The following is a 21132-nucleotide window of genomic DNA, read 5'->3' as shown; positions in this document are numbered from 1 at the left end:
CCAGGGCCGCCATGTTAATTAAGGGAGAGGCCAGGCCGCCTTTTGGCACCGCACATGCGCAGATGAGCGCACCTCCTGGCGGCCTGGAGGCGGGGGAGCGAGAGGGGGGTGAGAAGAAGACGTGCGCCTGCGCGTGGCATCTCCTTCGCATCCGGGCCGGAGTTCTCCTGCCCCCTCCCCCGCCCGGCGCCGCCGTAGCACTTCGGTGCGTTGCACCGCGGGAATCTAGGCAGTTCGGTTCGCGGCTAGGCGCTGGACCCCACCCGGTGGGCGACGGGCAGCGTGCTTGCGCCTGTGCGCCTGGGCCCTCGCCGCTGCCCCGCCGGGATCTGGGGAGGTACGGTGCCTGGCCTCTCGGTGCATCGCTGCTCCGGGCGCCGCAGCCCGCAGCGGTCTGCCTTGCTCGGCCCTGCCCCTCCCTAGGGGCGCAGGCCGTCGGTGATCGCCCACCGCCCAGCTCAGCGGAGCAGGGCTGCGGTGCGGCGTCCAGCGCGTTCCCGCAGCCGGCCCTCCGGCCTGCCTTCCCCGCAGGCAGCCCGCACCTTGGAGGGAGGGAGCAGTCTGTGCCGACACCGGCGCGGCCAGGCGGGGAGATGAGCTTCTTCGGCTTCGGGCAGAGCGTGGAGGTGGAAATCTTGTTGAATGATGCGGAGAGTAGGAAGCGAGCGGAGCACAAGACAGAGGACGGGAAGAAGGAGAAATATTTCCTCTTCTACGACGGGGAAACCGTCTCGGGGAAGGTGAGCTTATCTCTGAAGAACCCCAACAAGCGACTAGAGCACCAGGGCATCAAGATCGAGTTCATTGGGCAGATCGGTGAGTCGATTCCCTGGGATCTCCCCAAGCCCCCGACGTCAGCCCGCCCCTGGAGTCAAGTGTGGGACGGGCGAGGAGCAGAGATTTTCAGGGCCCAGCTCCTGCGAGGCCTGTGACAGGCTCTTGTCAACTGCAGTCTGAAGCCTGGGGTTCACCCACGAGTCCCGCCCGTGGGCGACTCCCCCATGCATTCATTACCTTCTTCCAAGCCAAAAGTGACAGCGTGCTGCTGGGGAGGTGGGGTCAGCCTAGGAACGGTAGTGAGCCCCCTACTGTACGGTTGGCTGCTCATTTGGTACCTGGGTACCCCCATTGTCTCTGCAGTATGCCCCCAGCTTTGCTTCTTGCACCAGGGATTTCATAGTGAGGTGCTTAGGCAATATCCTGCAGGTGGGTTTGACAGCTACAGCTGTCAGATCCAATCCAAAGTTAAGCGGCGACCCCACCCATCCACAAACACACATATATAGGTCACATATTTACACATATCTACATGTATACATGTACATATATGTGTATATATCTATATATCTATATCTGAGATATAGATATGGTGTGGTAGACAGGGATTATAAAGGTTCTGTTTATCTCACCTCCACTCTGAACTACCTTTGATGTGCATGTTTTGAATACCTTCAGCCTGCCTCCTTCTGAGCTGCCTATATTTCTCAGACTTCTTTATTAGAATGCTGGTTTTTAGTTGTCTGATTTTTCTCTTTAAAGTGAAAGAAGTGATACTGCAAAAATTACAATTAAATGATCAAAAATTTGCAGTACTCAATAATCATCTTCAAAATATGGTTGCTAATTTTACTAGAACTAGACAAGGGAAAGTAGTAAAACAAAAATATTTGGGGAGTCAGCTGAGTGTGGTGGCACACGTCTTTAATCCCAGCACTTGGGAGGCAGAGATCTCTGTGAGTTGAAGCCCAGCCTGGCCTACAGAGTGAGTTCCAGGCCAGCTGCTGTAACACAGTGAGTGAAACCCTGTGTCAAAACAAAACCCCACAAAGATTTGGGAAGCTGCCCGTCATCATGACTGGCTTGTCACCAGTTCTAAGTATTTGGAGTCTTTTGTGTTATCAAACTGCTTCTAAAATAAAATATTTGTGTCATGAGGTCATGGGTAGGTTATGTCTTGTGGATGGTGAACACTTGTCAGAAAATCCCTGCCCTGTACTCCATACTGCACATATGGACACTGATTTTAGAGACTTCACTGGGAATGCTTGTTAAATTCACATGTTAAGAGTTTAGCATAGCATCTGTTCTCTCCCTTTTACAGAGGCAGGGAGCACTGGTAGGAGGAGCCCTGGGAAAAGGAGTCCTGGTGGCCAGATTCTGCAACCCACTGTTTGTCCTTAAGCATCTGGTATTTAAAATGGGAAATCCAGCTGAAGACTGGCTGATCATAAAGGACCTGTTGGGTTGTTTTTAAAACTAGGATGTGAAAGATTTGTTGCTGTGCCAGAAAAGGGCAAGTGTGAATTTTGCACTGGTTGCTCTCCTGCTTCTGGCTTGGACGGCAGGACAGGTGCACTGTTAATTGATATCTGGCGGCTGATCATTGTTGTTGCAGACTTTTCGATGTATCCTCAGCCTTTCCTGTGCTAGAAACCAGTGACATTTCCTACTTTTTACACATAATGCCATGAGATATTGCCCTTGGAGGATAAAATCATTCCTAGTAAAGAATCCCAGGTCTGATTATATAAATCCAAAGCATTTTATGTTAAGCATAACATATGAAATAGTCAATACTTGCCAACTGAGAATTAGGATTTTAAGTAGGAGTTTAAAGTTGCTACATTAGTTCTTTAGCTCTGTAATACCAGTATAAACAGGTATGTTTTAGTCTTTGTCTATACCATCACGCCCTGATTATGAATAACTCAGAACGTCCCCTGCTTCAGACAGTATGAAATGAGCCATTCTAGAAGGAATGCATGGTGTCAAGATTTCAGTCTCTTTTATCTGAATGCAAAGGAGCAAAGAGACTGTTCTAATTGCCCCCCCCACACACACACACACACCAGTCTCTTGCCTAACTCCTTCATTTCCAAGATTGTAACCTTACTGAATTCTCTTAAAACCTTTTATTGCTTCCTGGGATCATTTTCCCTGGGCTCTCGGCACTCTGACCTGATCAGGCTTCAGCTTTGTCAACTGTAAATCTAGAATACTAAAATCACCTGGTTATTAGGATGAGCTACTGGGGGACTGTGTCTCATGTCTCAGAGAGTTCCTTTATAAAGATAAGAGCAGTCAGTGTAGTGACACTTGCGTATCACAAACTGAATTACAGCCACCGGCTCAGTCTCCCCTAGACTTCTTATACTCTTCCCAGTGAGGTTGCCATATGGACTTTCACAAAGTTTATGTTTCAGCTCTTTGCCTTAAAGCTTTTGTGTGTGCCACATGGACTTTCCCACAGCTAGTGGTGGGTGTGGTGCCTGAAGTATATAGTTCGTGTTCATTCCCATTCATTATCCATGGTGACACGAGCGAATGGGAATAGATTAAAACAGAATTATAAGCGGTATATTCATTGTTTGGGCTTGAGGTATATTTCTTGATCAGGGAGAGGACATCAAAAAAACCTTTCTAACCAGACATGATGGCCTATACTTATAATCCCAGGACTGCAGAGACTAAGTCAGGAAGATCTCTCTCGAGTTCAAAGCCAGTCTGGCTTATATAGCAAGACCCTGTCTAAAAACAAAGCAATAAAGAAAAAGCCTTTCTAGATATGTTTGGTATAAAAGTTTATCTTCCCACTCCCCCACCCCCGGCCTCTGTTCCTAAAATTGATTGATGTTAAAGGTGCACCAGCTATTCAGAGGAGCAAAGTCCTTTCCTTAAGTTTCCTATTTCTTTATTATCTTTGTGACTTCTCCAAAGAATCAAGGCATGGCATATTGTGTCATACATCTAAGACAGTTATTCTGAAGTGACTTCAGGGCAGCGGAGCGAGGCGAGTGGGTAGCTCTGTTGAAGTTGTGGTTCTGTGGTTTTTCTCCTTGGTTGCATTCTTTGACTATGTATCAAGTAGGTGAAACTTCTGTCAGGTTATAAGGTCAGGCTATCTGGGTAACTGTAGCTATAAGCAGAGAGAGCGACTTGGCATCTCTGAGTTTCGTCCTCCTTCCTGATGAAGCAGATTGCTTGCTTGTTTGCTTGTTTGTTGGGGTCTTGGAGGAGTTGGAGTCCCTTGTGTCACTCTATAATGGGCTCAGGCAGTCTCTTCTATACCCTTCTCATTAGCTTCTGCAAGGATGAACTCCCTAAAAGACAATTCTCATATTGCTGATCCCTTTAAAGTTTTTTTTTGTTTTGTTTTGTTTTGTTTTTTTGTTTTTACCAGCTCCTTAGAGGGAGTCTATTTTTCATGGAGTTTGTCTCAGCCTGCCTTTCCAGATCCATCTATCTTTAACTTCATCCTCACTGATGATAGCTCCTTCAGATAGCCTCTTCTAGTCAGGCATGGTGCTGCACACCTGTCAGCCTGGCACTTGGAAGACAGAAGCAAGAAGATCATGAGTTTGAGTCCAGCCTGGGCTACATAGTGAGACCTTACCTTAAAAAAATGAAGTAAATGGGGACTGAGAGATGGCTCAGCGGTTAAGAGCACTGGCTGCTCTTCCAGAGGTCCTGAGTTCAATTCCCAGCACCCACATGTCAGCTTACAACCATCTTCCCTTTATATCTTAACATTTTTTTTTTTCTGAAAAGTATGACCTACCCAATTTGTTCTTTTTCTTCAAAGGCCTACCTAGTCACTTTCTCTACTATAAGCTCCAGGGATACCTCTTTTCAAGCAGGTTGTGACTTTGTTATTGTTGGGTTTATTTTGTTTTTTCAGTTGTCTATCTTCTAACCCCAAACGCCAGAGACCGCCTTCAGTCCATCACTAGCCCAGTGGTTGGTTAATCTCTAGTCTCAATGGCTAACATATAAAGTGCTCAGTAAATGTCTGTTAACTGGATAATACTGGTTCAGATCTAAGATTTTACAGAAACCATTTTCTGGAATTTTTTTTCTCATCTTTTTTTTTTTTAATTTTATTTGCATTTATTTATTTTGCCTGCATGTATGTCTGTGTGAGGGTGTCAGATCTTGGAGTTACAGACAGTTGTTAGCTGCCATGTGGATGCTGAGAATTGAACCCAGGTCCTCCAGAATAGCAGTCGGTGCTCTTAACTACTGAGCTATGTCTCCAGCCCCTTTTTCTCATCTTGTGTAGAAGCCAGGAACAAACGTAGGGCCACAGCTATGCCAGGCAAGTAGTCTGCAACTCTGAGCTACATCCCTGGCCCCTGGAATTACTCTAATGGGAGAAAGAAACAGTCTAGATCAAGCAGCTGGGTCTCCTGCACATGCTTGTGTAGGAGACATTCATGAGCTAGCTAGGTGTTCCCCAGTTAAGGCCACAGAGAACTTAGGTGGCATATGACTGTCATGCACCTAATGGAACAGCATCTTCCTGAGGGATTTAGGATGTGAAAACAATAAATCTGATGCCAGCTCACTTGTTTTTGCATTTTTTTCCATCATATTCCTATGTCAAGTTGAAATGACCTCTCCCTGTTTGAGAAAAGAAGAGTTTGCCAGACCTGTGGCTCACTGGGCCCTACAGCAGCTGCTCTGGTGTTACAGTTTGAATGTTGTTCCAAGAGAGTAGTAAGTTCCTCGTTCTCCATTTAGAGTCATATTTTTGTGTCACCCTTCCTAAGTTCTTCAGCTGCTTTGTTACCCTCCCTGTACCTAGCGCACGTCTTCTCATGGCATAGTCTCTGTTGGAACAATTCCAATAAATGTGTCGTGAGGGAAGTCTTCCAGGTTAGACCGGTGGGATTAGCACGATGCAGTAATATACAAGAGCACCCAGGGAACTACGGCATAGTTATAGAAAAGACTGTTTTCCTGCTGCAGTCCTCTGGGAAACACTGTTAGAGAATGTAAGCTAGACTTGGGAATCTTGCAGGCTAATGGGGTTAAATGAACCAAATATAATTAGAAGGTCAAACTTGCAGAGATGGGCAGACACAAATATCCTTATACCCCAGAGCCAAATACATACTTTTCACAGAGTTTTTAATGAGCTCATCAGTACCAATAAGCCTGTACTTTTAAAAACTCCAGAGACTTTTTTTTTTCCTTAAACTCATTTACTTTTGCAATACCAAGTGTAAAAGCACATAGAGGTTAACCGGATTGATTCCAGCAGACTTACTACGTTCTTAGCGGGGCTTAGATTTGCACAGAGCAGAGCTGAGTGTGGACAACCCAGAGGTGTGCCAGGAGCAGGAGCTGTAGCCAGCAAGGATCTTCATCACGTAGTCAGCAAACAGGCTAGGGAAGTTGGATGAGAAGGAGGCTCTTGCTTTATGCCTCTCCCAAGTCCAACATGAAGCCTAGACTGTGTGTGGTGCTCATCCAGCAGCAGGTCCCAGGGTGTCCCAGAGGCTCAGCCTGTGATGTAAAGCTGGCTCAATTTCCTTCTACTAGTGGCAACCTCCCTTCTTGGCCGTTGGTGGCAGGTATTACCACGAAAACATCCTGAGTGCAAAAATTATTTCCTCCTTTTGAGTGAAGAGGGAAACTAATGACAGACGTTACTTGGAAAAAAAAGAGTGGAGTTGAGGGGTTCAGTTTCTGCTTCTCCCTGAAGGGCTTCCGTGTTTGGGATGGAGGAGAGGCTGCTTTTCTGGGCTCTGGAGGGTCTAGGCCTCTTGCTAGAACACTTGGATTTTCTGCCTCAGTATATTCAAGATGAAACCAACCTTCCTGGCAAATAACAGTGTAAAGCAGCTATTTCTGCCCCTTTGGCCACAGTGTTTGCAGAAGCGTTCCAAGTTCTTATGACATTATAAATCAGAAAGGCCATTCCAAGCTAGGTGTGTTAGCTGGCATACACCTTAACCCTAGCACTAGGGAGGATGGATGAATCAGGAGAATGACCATGAATTTAAGGCCAGCCTGGGATATGCATGTAGCAAGACCCATCTCAAGAAAGTAAAGCAATGAAAGGCCGTTCTAGCCCTCCGTGGACCACACTGTTCTCCCGTGGCATTTCGTGTAGGCACTGATACTGATGTGTCCGTGGGAAGAAAAGTGCTGGGGAGAAAGCGATGCTGTACAGAAAAGGACTTCTACCCAAGTCCCCTGCTGGGCCAGGCAGTGTACTTCTGAGCCGTTGCTAGGATCCTCAAATCCTGGCAGCCTGAGCACACTCGGAACCCTCTCTGTTTTGTTTATTCCTCATGTTGCCTTTGGGCTGTATGATCATCGAGTTTGTGGTTTTTTCCATTCTCTCTTTCCATTTCCCTCTTGATGCTACAATTTTCCATTGAAAGTTCACGGGTACTGGGGCCTTGTGCTTCTTACTTGAATTCACTGGCACTGGGGGGGTTGGGAGCTGAGGTAGAGCATTCCTGAGTTAGGGATTCAGTTCTCACATGAGCCAGCGCCAGCTACCAGGTTAGGTCACAAGACTGAGTGGAAGAGTTCCTGTTGCTGAGGAGAGTCAGCTCTGTCCTGCCCTGTCCATCTCTACATGTTCTTACTTCACTGGGGCATAGTTAGTTACTGGGTTGATAACTTGTTCTCACATAGTTTGGAACTACCATCTCCCTTTGGTGGATTTGTAGATTATCACTCACTACCCACCAGGCCACCCATTGCTGAGATCACTTAGTATTTGAAAGAGGAAGTAGATTATATGTAATAAAAGGCTGATGGCTGGGTATGGTAGCACATGCCTTTAATACCTAGTACTCAAAGCAGAGGTCAAGGCCAGCCTGGTCTACATAGCAAGTTCCAGGATAGCTAGGGCTACAGAGATACACTGTCTCAAAAACCAAACCAAAACAAAAAATTCGATCAAAGTATAATGAGGTAGGAAATAAGCCACATATATTAGCCACAGGATACACTGTAAATTTGTATGGAAATAGCATTACTAGAATGGAATTATCTATACTATTACCATTTTCATGAACTGGATAATTGTGTTTTGAGTTTTGTTTGCTTGTTTGCTTAGTTTTGGTTTGTTTATTTTTTTCTTTTCCTTTTTTTTTTTCTGCTCAAACCCAGGGCCACCTCATGCATGCCAGACAAGTACTCAACCACTGTTAATACCCCCAGCTCAAGCTGGGTGTATCTTACAACAGCCCACTCTACTTCCAAATGCCCCCAAGCTAAGAAAAAGCTCCCCATGGGATGAGCATGTCAGGGGGAAGCCCTGTGGAGAGTTGAGGGGAATTTGCACTCAGGTTAAGATTAACAGCTGAGATTGTTTCTCTTTGTCTGGAGATGGTCTTTCCCCCAGGATGGGGCTGAAGACTGCATTGGCATTGGAGAGGCAGGATATCTGGTTTCTTGGGCCCAGTAAGGTTTTTGATCTCAATTGAGGCTTCAGATCTTACGCTGTTGGAGCTGGACCCACAGCACGTATACTGCTCTGAGCAGTCCCGTCACTCCCAAGGGAGACATATGATGCTCTGGAGATGCTGAGAACCAGGACCAGGCTGAAGGGGCAGTGGACTTGTCTCTCAAGCAGCCGTTCCATTGTCCCAGTTCATCTTTATCCTGTGGGTTACAGCACAGTGCTTGAATTCAAGAATATTTGAGGGATGAGGCTTGACCTGTCATGTGGCCCTGCATCATTACAGGTAGAATTCAGTGCTTACAACTAGAAGCCAGGAGGCTGGAGCTATGGGCCTCATCTTTAAAGATCCTTCAGTTCAAAGGAGAAAAGAAGGACCATGTATATCTCAAAACTTAATTCTTAAATTGCAGAATACAAAAAGTCATAAAATAATGGTCATGATAACATGAGTTTATCATGAAGAAATACCAACTGGGTATGAGCTCACATCTATAGTCCTAGGATTTGGGAGGGTAAGAGAGAAGGTTTGCTGTGAGTTTGAGGCTAGCCTATGCTACATAGTGAATTCTAGACCAGGCTGAACTATGGAATGATAAGGCCTGACTTATCCATCTTGCAGGATTACTGAAGGAAGTTATAATAAAGTAACCATGCATTTCCTGTAAAAGTCAGGAATGTTAGAAAAGTGCTCTTTTTTTTTTTTTTCCTCTTGATACATGCTGAAGCTGCTCACTGAATCTGTGCTAACCATCTCAGAATCTTACCTTTTCTGGTGCACAGTCAGTAGATTGGTAACAGGAGCAGTGGCCTGGAGCATCACATTGGCTTTTATGTACTTATTTAGGTTTCTTTATTTTATGTGTATGAATGTTTTGCCTTCATGTATGTCTGTGCACCACTTGCATGCCTGGTGCCCATGGAGGCCAGAAGAGGGCACTGGATCCCCTGGAACTAGAGTTACAGATGGTTGTGAGGTATTGAGAATTGAACCCAACTCCTCTGCAAGAGCAAGAAGTGCTCTTAGCCTCTCAGTTATCTCTCCATCATACTTTTGTTTTTTTGTATCATGGATTCTCACTATGTGAAGCAGAAGAGTCAGCTGGGCATATTTTCCTAGCTATTTGAGACTGTGCTAGGAGAATTGCTTGTGCCTAAGAACTAGTGGCCAAGCTAGGTAATATAGTAAGACCCTGTCTCAAACAAGCAAACAAAAAAGGAAGTGTCTTTGGAGAGGCATGTGCTTGGGGAAATCCTTGGAAGGGCTGGGGTCAGGGAAAGAGAAGAAACCCGAAAACAAGGCCACAGGTCTGGTTCGGGCAGGGCCTCCCGAAGAGAACGGTGCCTCCAGCAGGCGGTGACCTCACTAGGTTCAGTGTAGTCCAGGCCGGCTAGAGGAATCTCTGCTCTCTCCCCAGAACTCTACTATGACCGTGGGAACCACCATGAGTTTGTATCTCTGGTGAAGGACTTGGCTCGGCCAGGAGAGATCACCCAATCCCAGGCCTTCGACTTTGAGTTCACGCACGTGGAAAAGCCGTATGAATCCTACACGGGACAGAACGTAAAGCTACGGTAAGTGGTCTCCGATGTTTCTCTGTTGTAGTCCCGAACCTGACCCACAAGGGCAGGGCCTGGAGCTTCGTGCCTCTTAAGGGTCTCTGTGTAGCCACTAAGAAGGAAGAGTAGTGCAAGCAGCGGGGTGCCAGTCAGTTACCGTTGGGCTCCCTGGGAAAGCCTTCTGACTGTACTTCCCCTGGCCATCTGTGACCCTGAGTACAGTTACCACAGTTACAGGTTTACCACCACCGCACAGTCCCTCCAGACCAACGGCCTCATAGAGTGCAGGAACATGAGGAGGAAGCAAAGGGATTTTAATATGGATTGCCCTTGGTTCTGAGGTAATTCATTTCTTTGTAAGCTTATATAATTTAAATAATAGCCATTTTTAACAACCATTTCTTAAAAGTCTTGAAAATTCGGTAATTGGCTTTCATACCTGAGGTGGCTCCGGGCAGGCAGGCACCTTAGCTTGGCTTCCAGAGGTGCTGACCCCTTTGTCATTTAGCTCTGACACACAACATCACGTCATTTTGGACTCTGTAACTTAAAGCTTTGTCTATTGAAAACAGATACTAGTTTAGGATTCTAACTCAGATCTGTCTTCTCCATCTTTCGGAAGAGATAAGAAAACAATGTAACAGCATAACACTATGGTTGATGTATTGTGCACTCTAATAGACTAGACATAGAGGCCAGACAGTGGTGGCATACACCTTTAATCCCAGCACTTGAGATCTCATGTCTTTGCTTGGGAAGGACATACGCCTTTAATCCCAGGAAGTGATGGCAGGAAGCAGAAAGGTATATAAGGTGTGAGGACCAGGAACTAGAGGCTTTTTAGAGCAGTTCAACTGAGATCCCTCTGGATGAGGACTCAGAGGCTTTCAGTCTGAGGATTTGTGGAAACAGGATCGGCTGAAGAGTTGTCGAGGTGAGGTTGGCTGTGGCTTGTTCTGCTTCTCTGATCTTTCAGCATTCACCCCAATATCTGATTCTGGGTTTGTTTTTTTATTAATAAGACTGTCTAGCAATTCATGTTATATAATACAGTCTTTAAAAGTTAGACACAGGGCTAAGCATTTGGCTTAGTGGTACAGCATTGCCTAGCACATACAAGGGTCTGGGACCCATCCCAGGGGTCATAAACAAAAACATTAATGGGCACAGAAGCACCTGAGATTGTTTTTACTACTACAATCTGGGAAACTCTGAGGAAGGAGACTGATGCTTGGGTATCTGAGGTTAAAAAAACAAAACCCACAGCAGCTCTAGATTCTTAGATTATATGGCATCGCTGGGATAAAGCAGAGTGTCCTGTCACTTCAATCACATGAATCCATCTCACAGGATCTGCTTGTTTTCTTCACCTACAGGCCTGGCCTTAGGACGGTGAGGATTACAGTGAGACCAACATCTCCCTCTTCCTTCTGGCTTCCCTCCCTCCATCAGAACTCCCTCTGTTCATAGACTCTTGAAATATTTGCACCCGGATCCCTGCTAAAGACAGGGACTCATCCTATCACTCCAGAGAAAGCACCAGTGAGGATTATCTAGCAATCACTGAGCTTGGCTATGGGAATTATTAAAAAAAAAATTCTTAACACAAGGTCTTGTTTTGTAGCCGAGGCTGACCTCAAACTCTCGATCCCTCTGCCTCAACCTCTTCAGTGCTGGGATTACAGGTGTGTGCCACCATGCTTGGTAATTCCCACCCCTAACCCAGTGGATTTGCCTTAGTGTTTTTATGTCAGGAAGAAAGGTATTGAAAACAGTAGGGTGGCTCCTCAAAAATAAACAGAGGGCTGAAAACATAGCTCTGTATAAAGCAGGAGCATGTGCATATAGTTAAAGTATATACAAAGTACTGGGCTCAGTCCCCAGCAAAACACACATACATAATTAAACAGAATCACTGTGTGGTCCAGCGATTCCACTTCAGTTGTAGATCCAAAATAATTGGACAGAGTCTGGAACAAATCATCTGACACCTGTGACTGCAGCAGTATTATTCACATGATTAAAAAGTGAAAGCAGGCAGTCATGGTGGTATGTGCCTTTACTCCTAGCAGGAGGAAAACTGAGGCAGGGGATCTCTGTGAGTCCCAGGCCCTCCAGGACTAATAGTGAGACACTATCTAAAAAAACAAACAAACAAAAACAAAACAAAAAACCCAAAAAACAAAAACCTACAATCAGTCAGGCATGGTGGTGTATGCATTTGCAAAACAGAGGCAGATGGATCTCTGTGTTTGAGGCCAGCCTGGTCTACTTAGCAAGTTATAGGTCACCCAGAGCTACATAGTGAAACCCTGTGTCAAAAAACACAACAGCACCAAAACTATGTGCAGTAGCAGTGAGTACTGGAGTATCAGGAATTTTCAGTCCTCTCTCCTTCTCTCCCCAGTTGGGAGGGGGAGAAAAGGGGCTTTTCTTTTTCGGGGTGGGGAAGGTGGCTGGTGAAGGGCAAGGACATGCTTAGGCCCTAAATAAAAACATCGCAAAACAGAAAAGAATTAGAAGTCTCGACTTGAAAATCTTTAATAGAATAAAAACCAGTCTTCTACAGATAGTGGAATGGATTTGAGCCCTGAGCAGTTAGAAAAGGGTTAGGGACAAAGGTCTTGTGTTGTGGCAGGAGTTACTGAGGGAAATAAAAAGGACTGCCTAGAAGTGGTCAGTGCCACACAGAGCTGGTAGCCTACGTGTGTGGTTCATGTGGCTAGCATGTCTGTTAACTTTCCGGTAATGCTTAAAGGGCACTTGGGTTATCAAAGGATTACTCAGAAGAAATTCTAACTAAGGGGACTCTTCTCTCGTGGGTGTTAGTGTAGTTCTACGTCCAGGGGACTGGGATGTTGGAGAAGGCAGCGCTGAGTGACTGTTACACTGTTAGGGTCCTCTTCTGTATCTTCTTTCAAACCTGTGCCCTCCCACGCAGCTGCCTCCTCCAGTTAGACCACAGATTTCTTTGCTACTCTGTTGTATTACATGAAGGTTTGTTCGTGGAGTCCTTTTGTTCTCAGAAACCCGGATTGTAGTTTCTGATTACCCGTTGCCTGTCTTGATTTTTCTGTCTGTCTGTTCCTCTCCCTCCACATTGTGAGCTTCCCTTGAGACTATATCATACTTATCCTGTGCCTAGCACAGGGTTAGCTGAGAGAGACAGATGAAAAGAATACTTGGCTTGATTAATCTATTTCCTATTCCTCACTTTTATTGGTTAGATACTGTTTAGTAGACAGGCATGTAAATATAAGTGTATAGGCCAGATGTCTGTGCTCAAATAGCCAGGAGTTAGGTAAAGAAACAAACTGTCCACACAGATGGTAGATAGTGGTAGGGAACATGAAAGGCCTTTAGAACATGCTGTTGGAGTAGAAGGCAGAGAAATCACTTTTGCTAAGATAAAGTTCTTAGTTCATAGTCATGAGCTCCCAAAAGGATTTTATTTAAAGGAAGGCTCTGCTCTCCCTAAAATTGTAATGGCAGAAGTCTGTGTATAGGTGACTAGGTATCCTTTTTTCTAAGAAAAGGGCCCATAAATTTATATCAAAGGGATATAAATCCCTGAAGGGTTCAACACTACTGTAAGGTTCTCCCAGGTAGGCTGTTTTGGTGTCTGATCTCTGCAGCATCTAGAGACTGGAAGTATTCACTTAGGATGGCTCCGTCTCTCACAGCTATTTCCTTCGAGCCACCATCAGCCGCCGCCTCAACGATGTTGTCAAGGAGATGGACATTGTAGTTCACACACTTAGCACGTACCCCGAGCTGAACTCATCCATCAAGATGGAAGTCGGGATCGAGGACTGCCTGCACATCGAATTTGAGTATAACAAATCCAAGTGAGTATCCTGAGCCCCAAGCTCCTGTGGTAATTACTTCTGGTGGTTAAGAGAGCTCTCGAGTTGAGTGTACACTGACAAAGCCTCATGACTCTATGGCTTCATGGTGACATGCGTCAAGGGGAGATAACAAAAATAATACAGTCAATATATGTATGAGGCTGCTTATAGAGAGATGGGCCAGGACATAGAAACTTTATTGTTCAGTATATTAAATTATTTACCATCCCATTTAAACATTAAGGTGCCTTTCAAAGTTAAGCTTAACTAGCTTCTAGGTTGTTTGTTTTGGATACTAGGTAAAGCTACTTCCTTCCATGTGTGAGAATAATCATAGAACACAATGCCACTATCATTTGTTTCCTCCCTGCCTTGGAAATCAAAGTGAGGAAACTGTGTACCGGCAATGGGCTGCTTCCTCCCTGAACCAAAATGAGTTACAATGATGCTTTTTTTTTTTTTTTTTTTTTTTTGACAGAGTTTCTCTGTCCTGGAACTCACTCTATAGACCAGGCTGACCTCAAACTCACAGAGATCCGCCTGCCTCTGCCTCCTGAGTGCCAGGATTAAAGGTGCGTGCCACCACCAGGTACCCGATGCATTTTTCTGAAGGTCTTGAAATAACTTTACCTGACTGGTTGGGAAGCTATGTTTTAAACTGTGTTTGCTATTAGAGCATCAAAATGTTTAACTGCTTATAAACCACAGAATTTTCTGGCAGTCTTGTATCTTTCTTTTGAATATAATCTTTTTCTGAAAGTCTCTGGAGACCAATCCAAAAGTGAAAGGATCATCCACTTTCAGTCCTTATTACTGTCCTTACCGTAGTGGCCTTCCCCCAGGCCCACTGCCAACCGGAGCCTAGGAATGAAGGAGACACAATCTGCCTGCTAAGGGCTTGGGAACTGAGGGGAGACAACTCAACTATATAGACCAGGCTGCACACTTGTGATCCTGCTTCTACCGCAAAAGTGCTGGGATCACAGGCATGTGTCACCGTGTCTGATGGGAACGGTTTTTAAACCAGCAACATACTTGCCTCCAAGAACAGTTATGAAATAAAGTTATTTGTTCCTCCGCTCCCTGGCTTGGAACCTAGTGATGCCCCCATAAAATGACCATTGTGACCTAGAGCCAGTCCTGTGTGGGCTGGCCCACCTGTTGGATAGGTGTTAGGAAGGAGCGTCTCCTCTCCTCCTTCCCCCCTCAGTTTCCTGACTCAGCGTGGTCCTGCCCACTAATCCCCCAGACCTCTGATGAAGGCAGCCACTAGCAGGCGTGCTACCACAGAGCCTGAAGCAGCTGCTCGTCAGCAGCTCTTGGAATAAAAAGTGTTGTAGAGAAAGTTACGTGCAGGCAGGAATAGATACTCCTAGTCTTCTCCTCTCCTTGTACAACAGGTTGAGCCATATGGGACCATGAAACATGTTTCTTCTGTATAAGGTTTCATTATAGTAAATGAATGCTTCATGTATAGTATAGAAAACCTTAGCATCCATGCATGGTCTGTCAGTATCCCTGAGAAGTGCTGCAGGTGGCCTCCGGCTGTGTCTGCAGATGTGGAGGTTACCACTCAATGTCTGCAGCTTTCCCAGTAGACTGTAAACAACAGGCCCGTCTGAACCTTCTCCCATCCAGTTGAATGACCTAGTCTCTTCCAGTTTCTTTTTTTCCCACCTGCCATGTAAGGAGGCCCAATCCTGACATCTCTGCTAGGGGCCACATGCCATGAGTCTGAGCTTCAGGTTTGAAGAGTGTGCTGTCTTTCTGGAGTACCTGATATAGGGCGGTGTATACACAGGCTACCAGCACCGTTGGCTGGCCCACAGAGAAAGATGTAAAGGGAAAAGGAGAAAGTATTATGTGCCAGACGGTGGTAGCGCATGCCTTTAATCCCAGCACTCAGGAGGCAGAGGCAGGTAGATCTCTGTGAGTTCGAGGCCAGCCTGGTCTACAGAGTAAGTTCTAGAACAGCCAGGGCTACACAGAGAAACCCTGTCTCGAAGGAAAAAAAAAAAGGCAGTGCTCTGCAGCGTGGCAGCGTGGCTGAATTCTTAGTAGCTCCTGAAGCATAAGCCATGCAAGCGGAGCCCAGAGAGCAGGCAGCCGTGCAGAGGGAGGCTCACTTGTTTTGTGGTCTTCAGCTCCAGCCTGGAGCAAACCGAACTATTCACTGGGAACTGCTAAGGCCCAATTCCCTAAAGGCACTGTATGGAGAACCAAGTGGAAGGGGGAGACTTCATTCTTGTGTTTGTGAGGCTGGCTTAATATGTCAGAAAAACACATACATTAAAAAATACTGAAGGTATATCCTATAGAGATGGAGCAAATAAATATTAGTTGTTAAAATAACATGTATCATCCTTTGAGCAGGATTTGGAAGAGGGGACGTCACACAGAGCCCAATAAAGGACATATCAGGACACTGTTCCAGGAGTGAGGCTGAGCGTACACTTCCGTCGCTCCTCTCACTGACAGTGTGCCCCCTGCTGGAACACGGACGGACTAGCTCCTACCCCACCATCTTAATTCCTCTACTTTCTCTTCTTCAGATACCACTTGAAAGATGTCATTGTAGGGAAGATATACTTCCTGCTGGTGAGAATCAAAATCAAGCACATGGAGATAGACATCATCAAACGGGAAACGACAGGCACCGGTCCCAATGTATACCACGAGAACGACACAATAGCCAAGTATGAGATCATGGATGGGGCACCAGTTCGAGGTGAGCCTTCTGGCCCCGGGCCACTGCCACTGTTCATTTCCGGACCATGTTCAGAATTCAGGAAGGGTTCCAATGATTATACTGTTGAAGTAAAATATCTTTCTTTCTTTTTGAGACAAGGTCTCCCTATGTAGCCCAGGCTGGTCTGGAATTCATGGGAGTTCCCAGCACTGAAGTGGGAAGGGGAGGGAAAAGCTTGACCTTGTTTATATATTGATTTCTACCATTTCAACTGGCCTGCTTGCACATGTGTGTTGTCCCACACCTTGGTAGGTGGAGGCAGGAGGATCAGGAATTCAGAGTCATCTTTGGCTACATAGAGTTTAAGGCCTACTTAGGCTATATGAGATCCTGTCCAAAAAAAAAAGTTTGAAAACTGCTTTAAGATACAGTTTGAATATTTAATTCCTTTTTCTTCTTGACATCCTGGCATGTTTTCTGCTCAGAGAGGGATGTGGGGAGCGGGGGGGGGGGGGGGGGGGGGGGGGGGAGATCCATGCACTCTAGTCATTTTCATTGCTTAGTTCTAGCTACAGGAAAATGTTTCACTCTAGGAATTCATTTTTCTGTCATGAAAGTGCACTACCAGATTGCTGGCCCACACCACAAGGGCTTCAGACAGCCCCAGGACCCAATGGATGTGGTCCTCCACAGGGCCCCTAGGATGCGTGGGCTTGAAAGCCCTTTGCTGTTTGGGAATCTGGATGTGGATGATTACAGGGAAAAGGCAATCCTTTGCATTCTTTACTGGCTCTGTAGCAATTGAGGATGAAGGGTTCATCGCACTTTGAAGTGGGTGGTCGTACGTTCCCTGTGGGTATTCTGTGTGGAAGGAAGATGTCCCCCTGGGCAGTGCATAGCACTGGAGACCCCACAGATTCTTAGGCAGTCACTGTATCAGACCCTTGAGAGTATGGGAACCCAGCTCTCTTAACTCTGATGTTCCATTTTTTGACCAGTTGAGCCAACTGTCATTTCCCCTGTTCTAATGAAATGGGGCACAGAGAACAGCAGATAATTAAAGGTTCATTTATATTTAGCTTAAGGTTGGCCTTTCTCAGTAAAATTACTGCCCTCATTTTGTTCTTCTTAGTAGAGTGCCATAGGACCAAAACTGTTCTCTGATTTTCCATATGAGAGCTACAGATGTATTTAGAAGTCAGATCTGGCTACTAGAGAGAGACCTAGGTCCAAAATGAGTTGCCTGTTTTCTAGGCCACCCCACTGCAGACTACTAGAGTGGAGATGTACTCTGAGCATACATAACTATTTCCGTGGGAGGGAAAACTGTTGGGGAGAGTGCGCAGTGGTTATGAGCATGTACTGCTGTTGCAGAGACCTGAGTGTGGCGCTCACATCCAGAAGCTCAGTCTCTTGTAATTCCAACTTTCTTCTGGCAACCTCCACACCTACATGCACATATACATACTCACATACAGATGCAAACATACATATTAAAAAAAAAATAAATCTTTAAAAGAAATTTTTTAAAAGAGAAAGAAAACCCAGTGACTTAACAGACTTATTGGCTCACACCTCTAATTCCAGCACTTGGGAGGAGGCAGAGGAAGGAGGATTGCTGTGAGTTCAAAGCCAGCCAGAACTACATAGAGACCATGTTTCAAATAAATGTGAAAAAAAAACAAAACCCAGCAATAAGGCACATTGCGCATGGCAAGTGGTTCCTAATAGTCCCCCGTGCAGTTCAGTCACTGTTCCTCATGGCTTTCTGCAAGACTGGAGCGGACCTGGAAAACCACACACTTACGTCAGGAAACTGCTGGGAACAGTGTGTGACATCTCAAAAGGCAGAACCTTTGCTCAGTGTTCCTTCCCTTGCTCAGTGGAGTCTGGCCCGCCGAGGCCAGAGTGGGCGCTGGTGTCCAACAGTGCCTCCTGTGTCCCTCACCCTCATTTTTTACCTCACCCCTTACAGGTGAGTCCATCCCCATCAGGCTCTTCCTGGCAGGATATGAGCTCACGCCCACCATGCGGGACATAAACAAGAAGTTCTCTGTGCGCTATTACCTCAACTTGGTGCTGATTGATGAAGAGGAACGGCGTTACTTCAAGCAGCAGGTGGGTGCCTCCTCCAGGACCCTGGGTCCCTGTGGGCACAGAGCAGAAAGGCCACCGTTCCCACAGAGGGCCATCTTAATACTTAGAGCAAAATGCTGAAAGAAAACAGTCAAGCCTCCGTCACTTGTTACTGTACAAGAGGAAGAAACATGAGTTGCCTCGAGCCCGATAGCAGGAGTGTGAATTCCCAATTGGTACTGGGGGTCTCCTTTCTCGGGCCTAAAGTCCTGCTTTTGTGGCTCACACCAGAACACCAGTCTTAGGAGCCAAGGAGGTTATTCCTGGAGACTCCCTGGGACCAAGGTGGGAACCCCTGAGAAAAGCATCCCTTGAGCCTCTCTCAAATACCATGTTGCCCCTTCTTCCAACTCTGTAGGAAGTGGTGTTGTGGCGGAAGGGTGACATCGTACGGAAGAGCATGTCTCACCAGGCAGCCATTGCCTCACAGCGCTTCGAGGGCACAACCTCCCTGGGTGAGGTGCGGACCCCCGGCCAACTGTCTGACAACAACAGCAGGCAGTAGGCCCCAGGGGCCAAGAAGTTGCTGGGCTTCCACTGCGGCACCCCCGTCTACCAAACACCAGCGACTGGGGGAGGGGGGAGAACGGTGTGAGGCTCCACCGACCGTTACTCGCAACCTTGAAAACAAATCATGTTTTTTACTTAAATTCTTTTCTCTGAAGAACCTAAGGGGCTTGGGTTGGGCAGCAGTCTCTCTGGGAGTCTGCGGCCTAGGTAGGGATAGGGAGAGGAAACATTCTGGAAGCTAGTCTCTCCCTTGGGAATGAGAGCTGTCTGTCAAGGCTATCTCAAGCCTTAAAGCAGAGTTGAGAGCACACATCCTTGGCTCCAGGTTCTCTGGGCTTCCTGATACAGAGTTGAGCGTGTCCCTGGCATTCACCTGCAGGGCTCTGGGTAGTCATGTCTTACACTCCCTTCGACTGTTCCTGAGGTAGTGGCAGAAGTTGTTGGGCCTGTCTCATCCAAGTTGGAAGAAGACTCAAGATTGGGAAGCTACCTCTCTGGGCGTCTGGGACGTGGTGCTCTGAAGTTTCCAGTCACCCCTGGTCTTTCTCCATCTCTAGCTTGTCAGGAACCATACAGGAGCAGAGCCTAAGGAAGGTTCTGGGGCTGACTGTCCTCTCACTTGTGAGAGATACGGGCACAGAGGAGCCCTGAGACTGGTGTCACACACGGATGGCCAGGAGGCTGAGCTAGGTCTCCTGGGGCAAACATCAGGCAAGGCAGCTGTCTGCCTTCACCACCTGACTCCACTTGGCAACCCAAAGGCCGGGTTGTTGTAGGCAATTACGTTAAGTTACCCAACAAGCCCTAAGCAGAGGGTCCGATTCCTTTACTATAGAACTTAGAAGAGGCTGAGGTCCATTTGCCTCCCTGAACGGGATCTGTTGATATACTCCTTGTCCTCCACTTGACTTCTGGAATTGGGCTTGGTTTCAGGCACTTAAAAGTTTCGTTCTTGCTCCCACCCCAAAGCCTTTCATCCCACTGTCTACACGTTAAGGGAGGAAGGGCCTCTGCAGACTTTGTTACCATAACTTCAGAAAAATTCTGCTTGCCAAGTTATGTCTTTATCTTCACCAATTCACTGACTCGAGTTTAGGACCACTATTTTTTTTTTTTTAATTTAAAAACAAAATAGGAAAACTCTAGATGTTGTCACACTAGAGAAGAGGCAAATCTTCTCCTGCTGTGCTCGGGGCCTGCAAAGTAGTAAGGGGTTGACTGTCTTCTCTGCCTTGTCTGGGAATGACTGGGAATTATCTCCCTTTGGCCGCCCTCCCCTCTACAGAAAGAGCAAGTGGAACCCATGCTCAACAAGTACAGTATTCGCTGGTCTGTGTTCTTGGTAATCTGCCAAGTAAAGGGTTTGTTTCTGTGTCATTTCAGTTAGCATAGAAAATGGGGTCTCGTTCTCAGAAATCAGTGCAATCTTGGGCTTGACAGGGCAGGGCTGATGGATTAGAGTTCAGATGAAAGACACTTGGGGTGACTAGGGGTAGCAGAGCTAAGTAAATTTTTCCCCATGTCAGACCCCAAGTTTAGGTATGACATACAGTCCCCATGGGAACAGGTTCACCCAATCCAGCTGACCTTGGGTATCAAGGCTGGGCCCTAGCCGATGAGGGAGGGAGGTTCTGTGCTCTTGCCTTTATCAGGGTGAGACTAGACTCTGCTGTGCCTCCTTTTAATAGCTAATCAAAAGCATCTGTCCATTTCTCTGCCTCTCAGCTGACAACACAAATCCATTGTCCAACTTGCTAACATCTTACGCCTTTCTTCTGGGAGAACTAGAAGGTAGAGTATGCTTTGTTTCTCTCAGGAGCTGTGCACAAGCCAGGTCTTGTTTGCTGTGACTACCCCCATTTTCTTTTCTCTGCCACCTGTGAAAGTGTGGGGAGGCTCCTACCCCCATCCTGTAAGGTTCCCAAACCTGGAGTGCATAGGTACTAAACCAAGCAGTGCAACTTGTAATTAAGAAGCTGCAGTGTTTACATGTTTCTTAATGTGTTGTCTTTTCAATGGCTGTATTTTAAAAGAACATTTGTTTTAATGATGTCTCTAATTAAAGGAAGCCCTGTGGCTTTGGAGGCATTGTGCCCATGGTCCACCAGATTCTGTGGTCTTTTCCTTCTTAACACGGTCTCCTATCTGACACACTGGGAATGAAAGTTCCTTTTCAGTGGGTGGTA

General features: G+C 46.4%; 1 protein-coding gene across 1 annotated transcript; it reads left to right on the top strand.

Annotated features, from left to right (window-relative positions):
- Nucleotides 1–117: 117 nt before the first annotated feature.
- Nucleotides 118–21055, top strand: Vps26b (VPS26 retromer complex component B). Its single transcript, XM_052755336.1, has 6 exons — nt 118–816; nt 9622–9778; nt 13447–13611; nt 16164–16339; nt 18276–18418; nt 18795–21055. The coding sequence occupies exons 1-6, from the start codon at nt 594–596 to the stop codon at nt 18939–18941; spliced, it is 1011 nt and encodes a 336-aa protein (XP_052611296.1). The 5' UTR covers nt 118–593; the 3' UTR covers nt 18942–21055.
- Nucleotides 21056–21132: the final 77 nt, after the last annotated feature.

Source organism: Peromyscus californicus, unplaced genomic scaffold (genome assembly GCF_007827085.1).
Source record: "Peromyscus californicus insignis strain IS unplaced genomic scaffold, ASM782708v3 Scaffold_11__1_contigs__length_118956290, whole genome shotgun sequence".
NCBI classification, from domain to species: domain Eukaryota; kingdom Metazoa; phylum Chordata; class Mammalia; order Rodentia; family Cricetidae; genus Peromyscus; species Peromyscus californicus.
Note: the sequence above shows the minus strand (reverse complement) of the source record. Positions and strands in the feature narration are given on the sequence as shown.

Excerpts from the sequence above, each read along its gene's own strand:
- Vps26b (XM_052755336.1), top strand. The coding sequence starts at position 594 with ATGAGCTTCTTCGGCTTCGGGCAGAGCGTGGAGGTGGAAATCTTGTTG. Across the intron at positions 817-9,621 it reads CGAGTTCATTGGGCAGATCG|AACTCTACTATGACCGTGGG; the intron begins GTGAGTCGATTC and ends CTCTCTCCCCAG. Across the intron at positions 13,612-16,163 it reads TTTGAGTATAACAAATCCAA|ATACCACTTGAAAGATGTCA; the intron begins GTGAGTATCCTG and ends TCTCTTCTTCAG.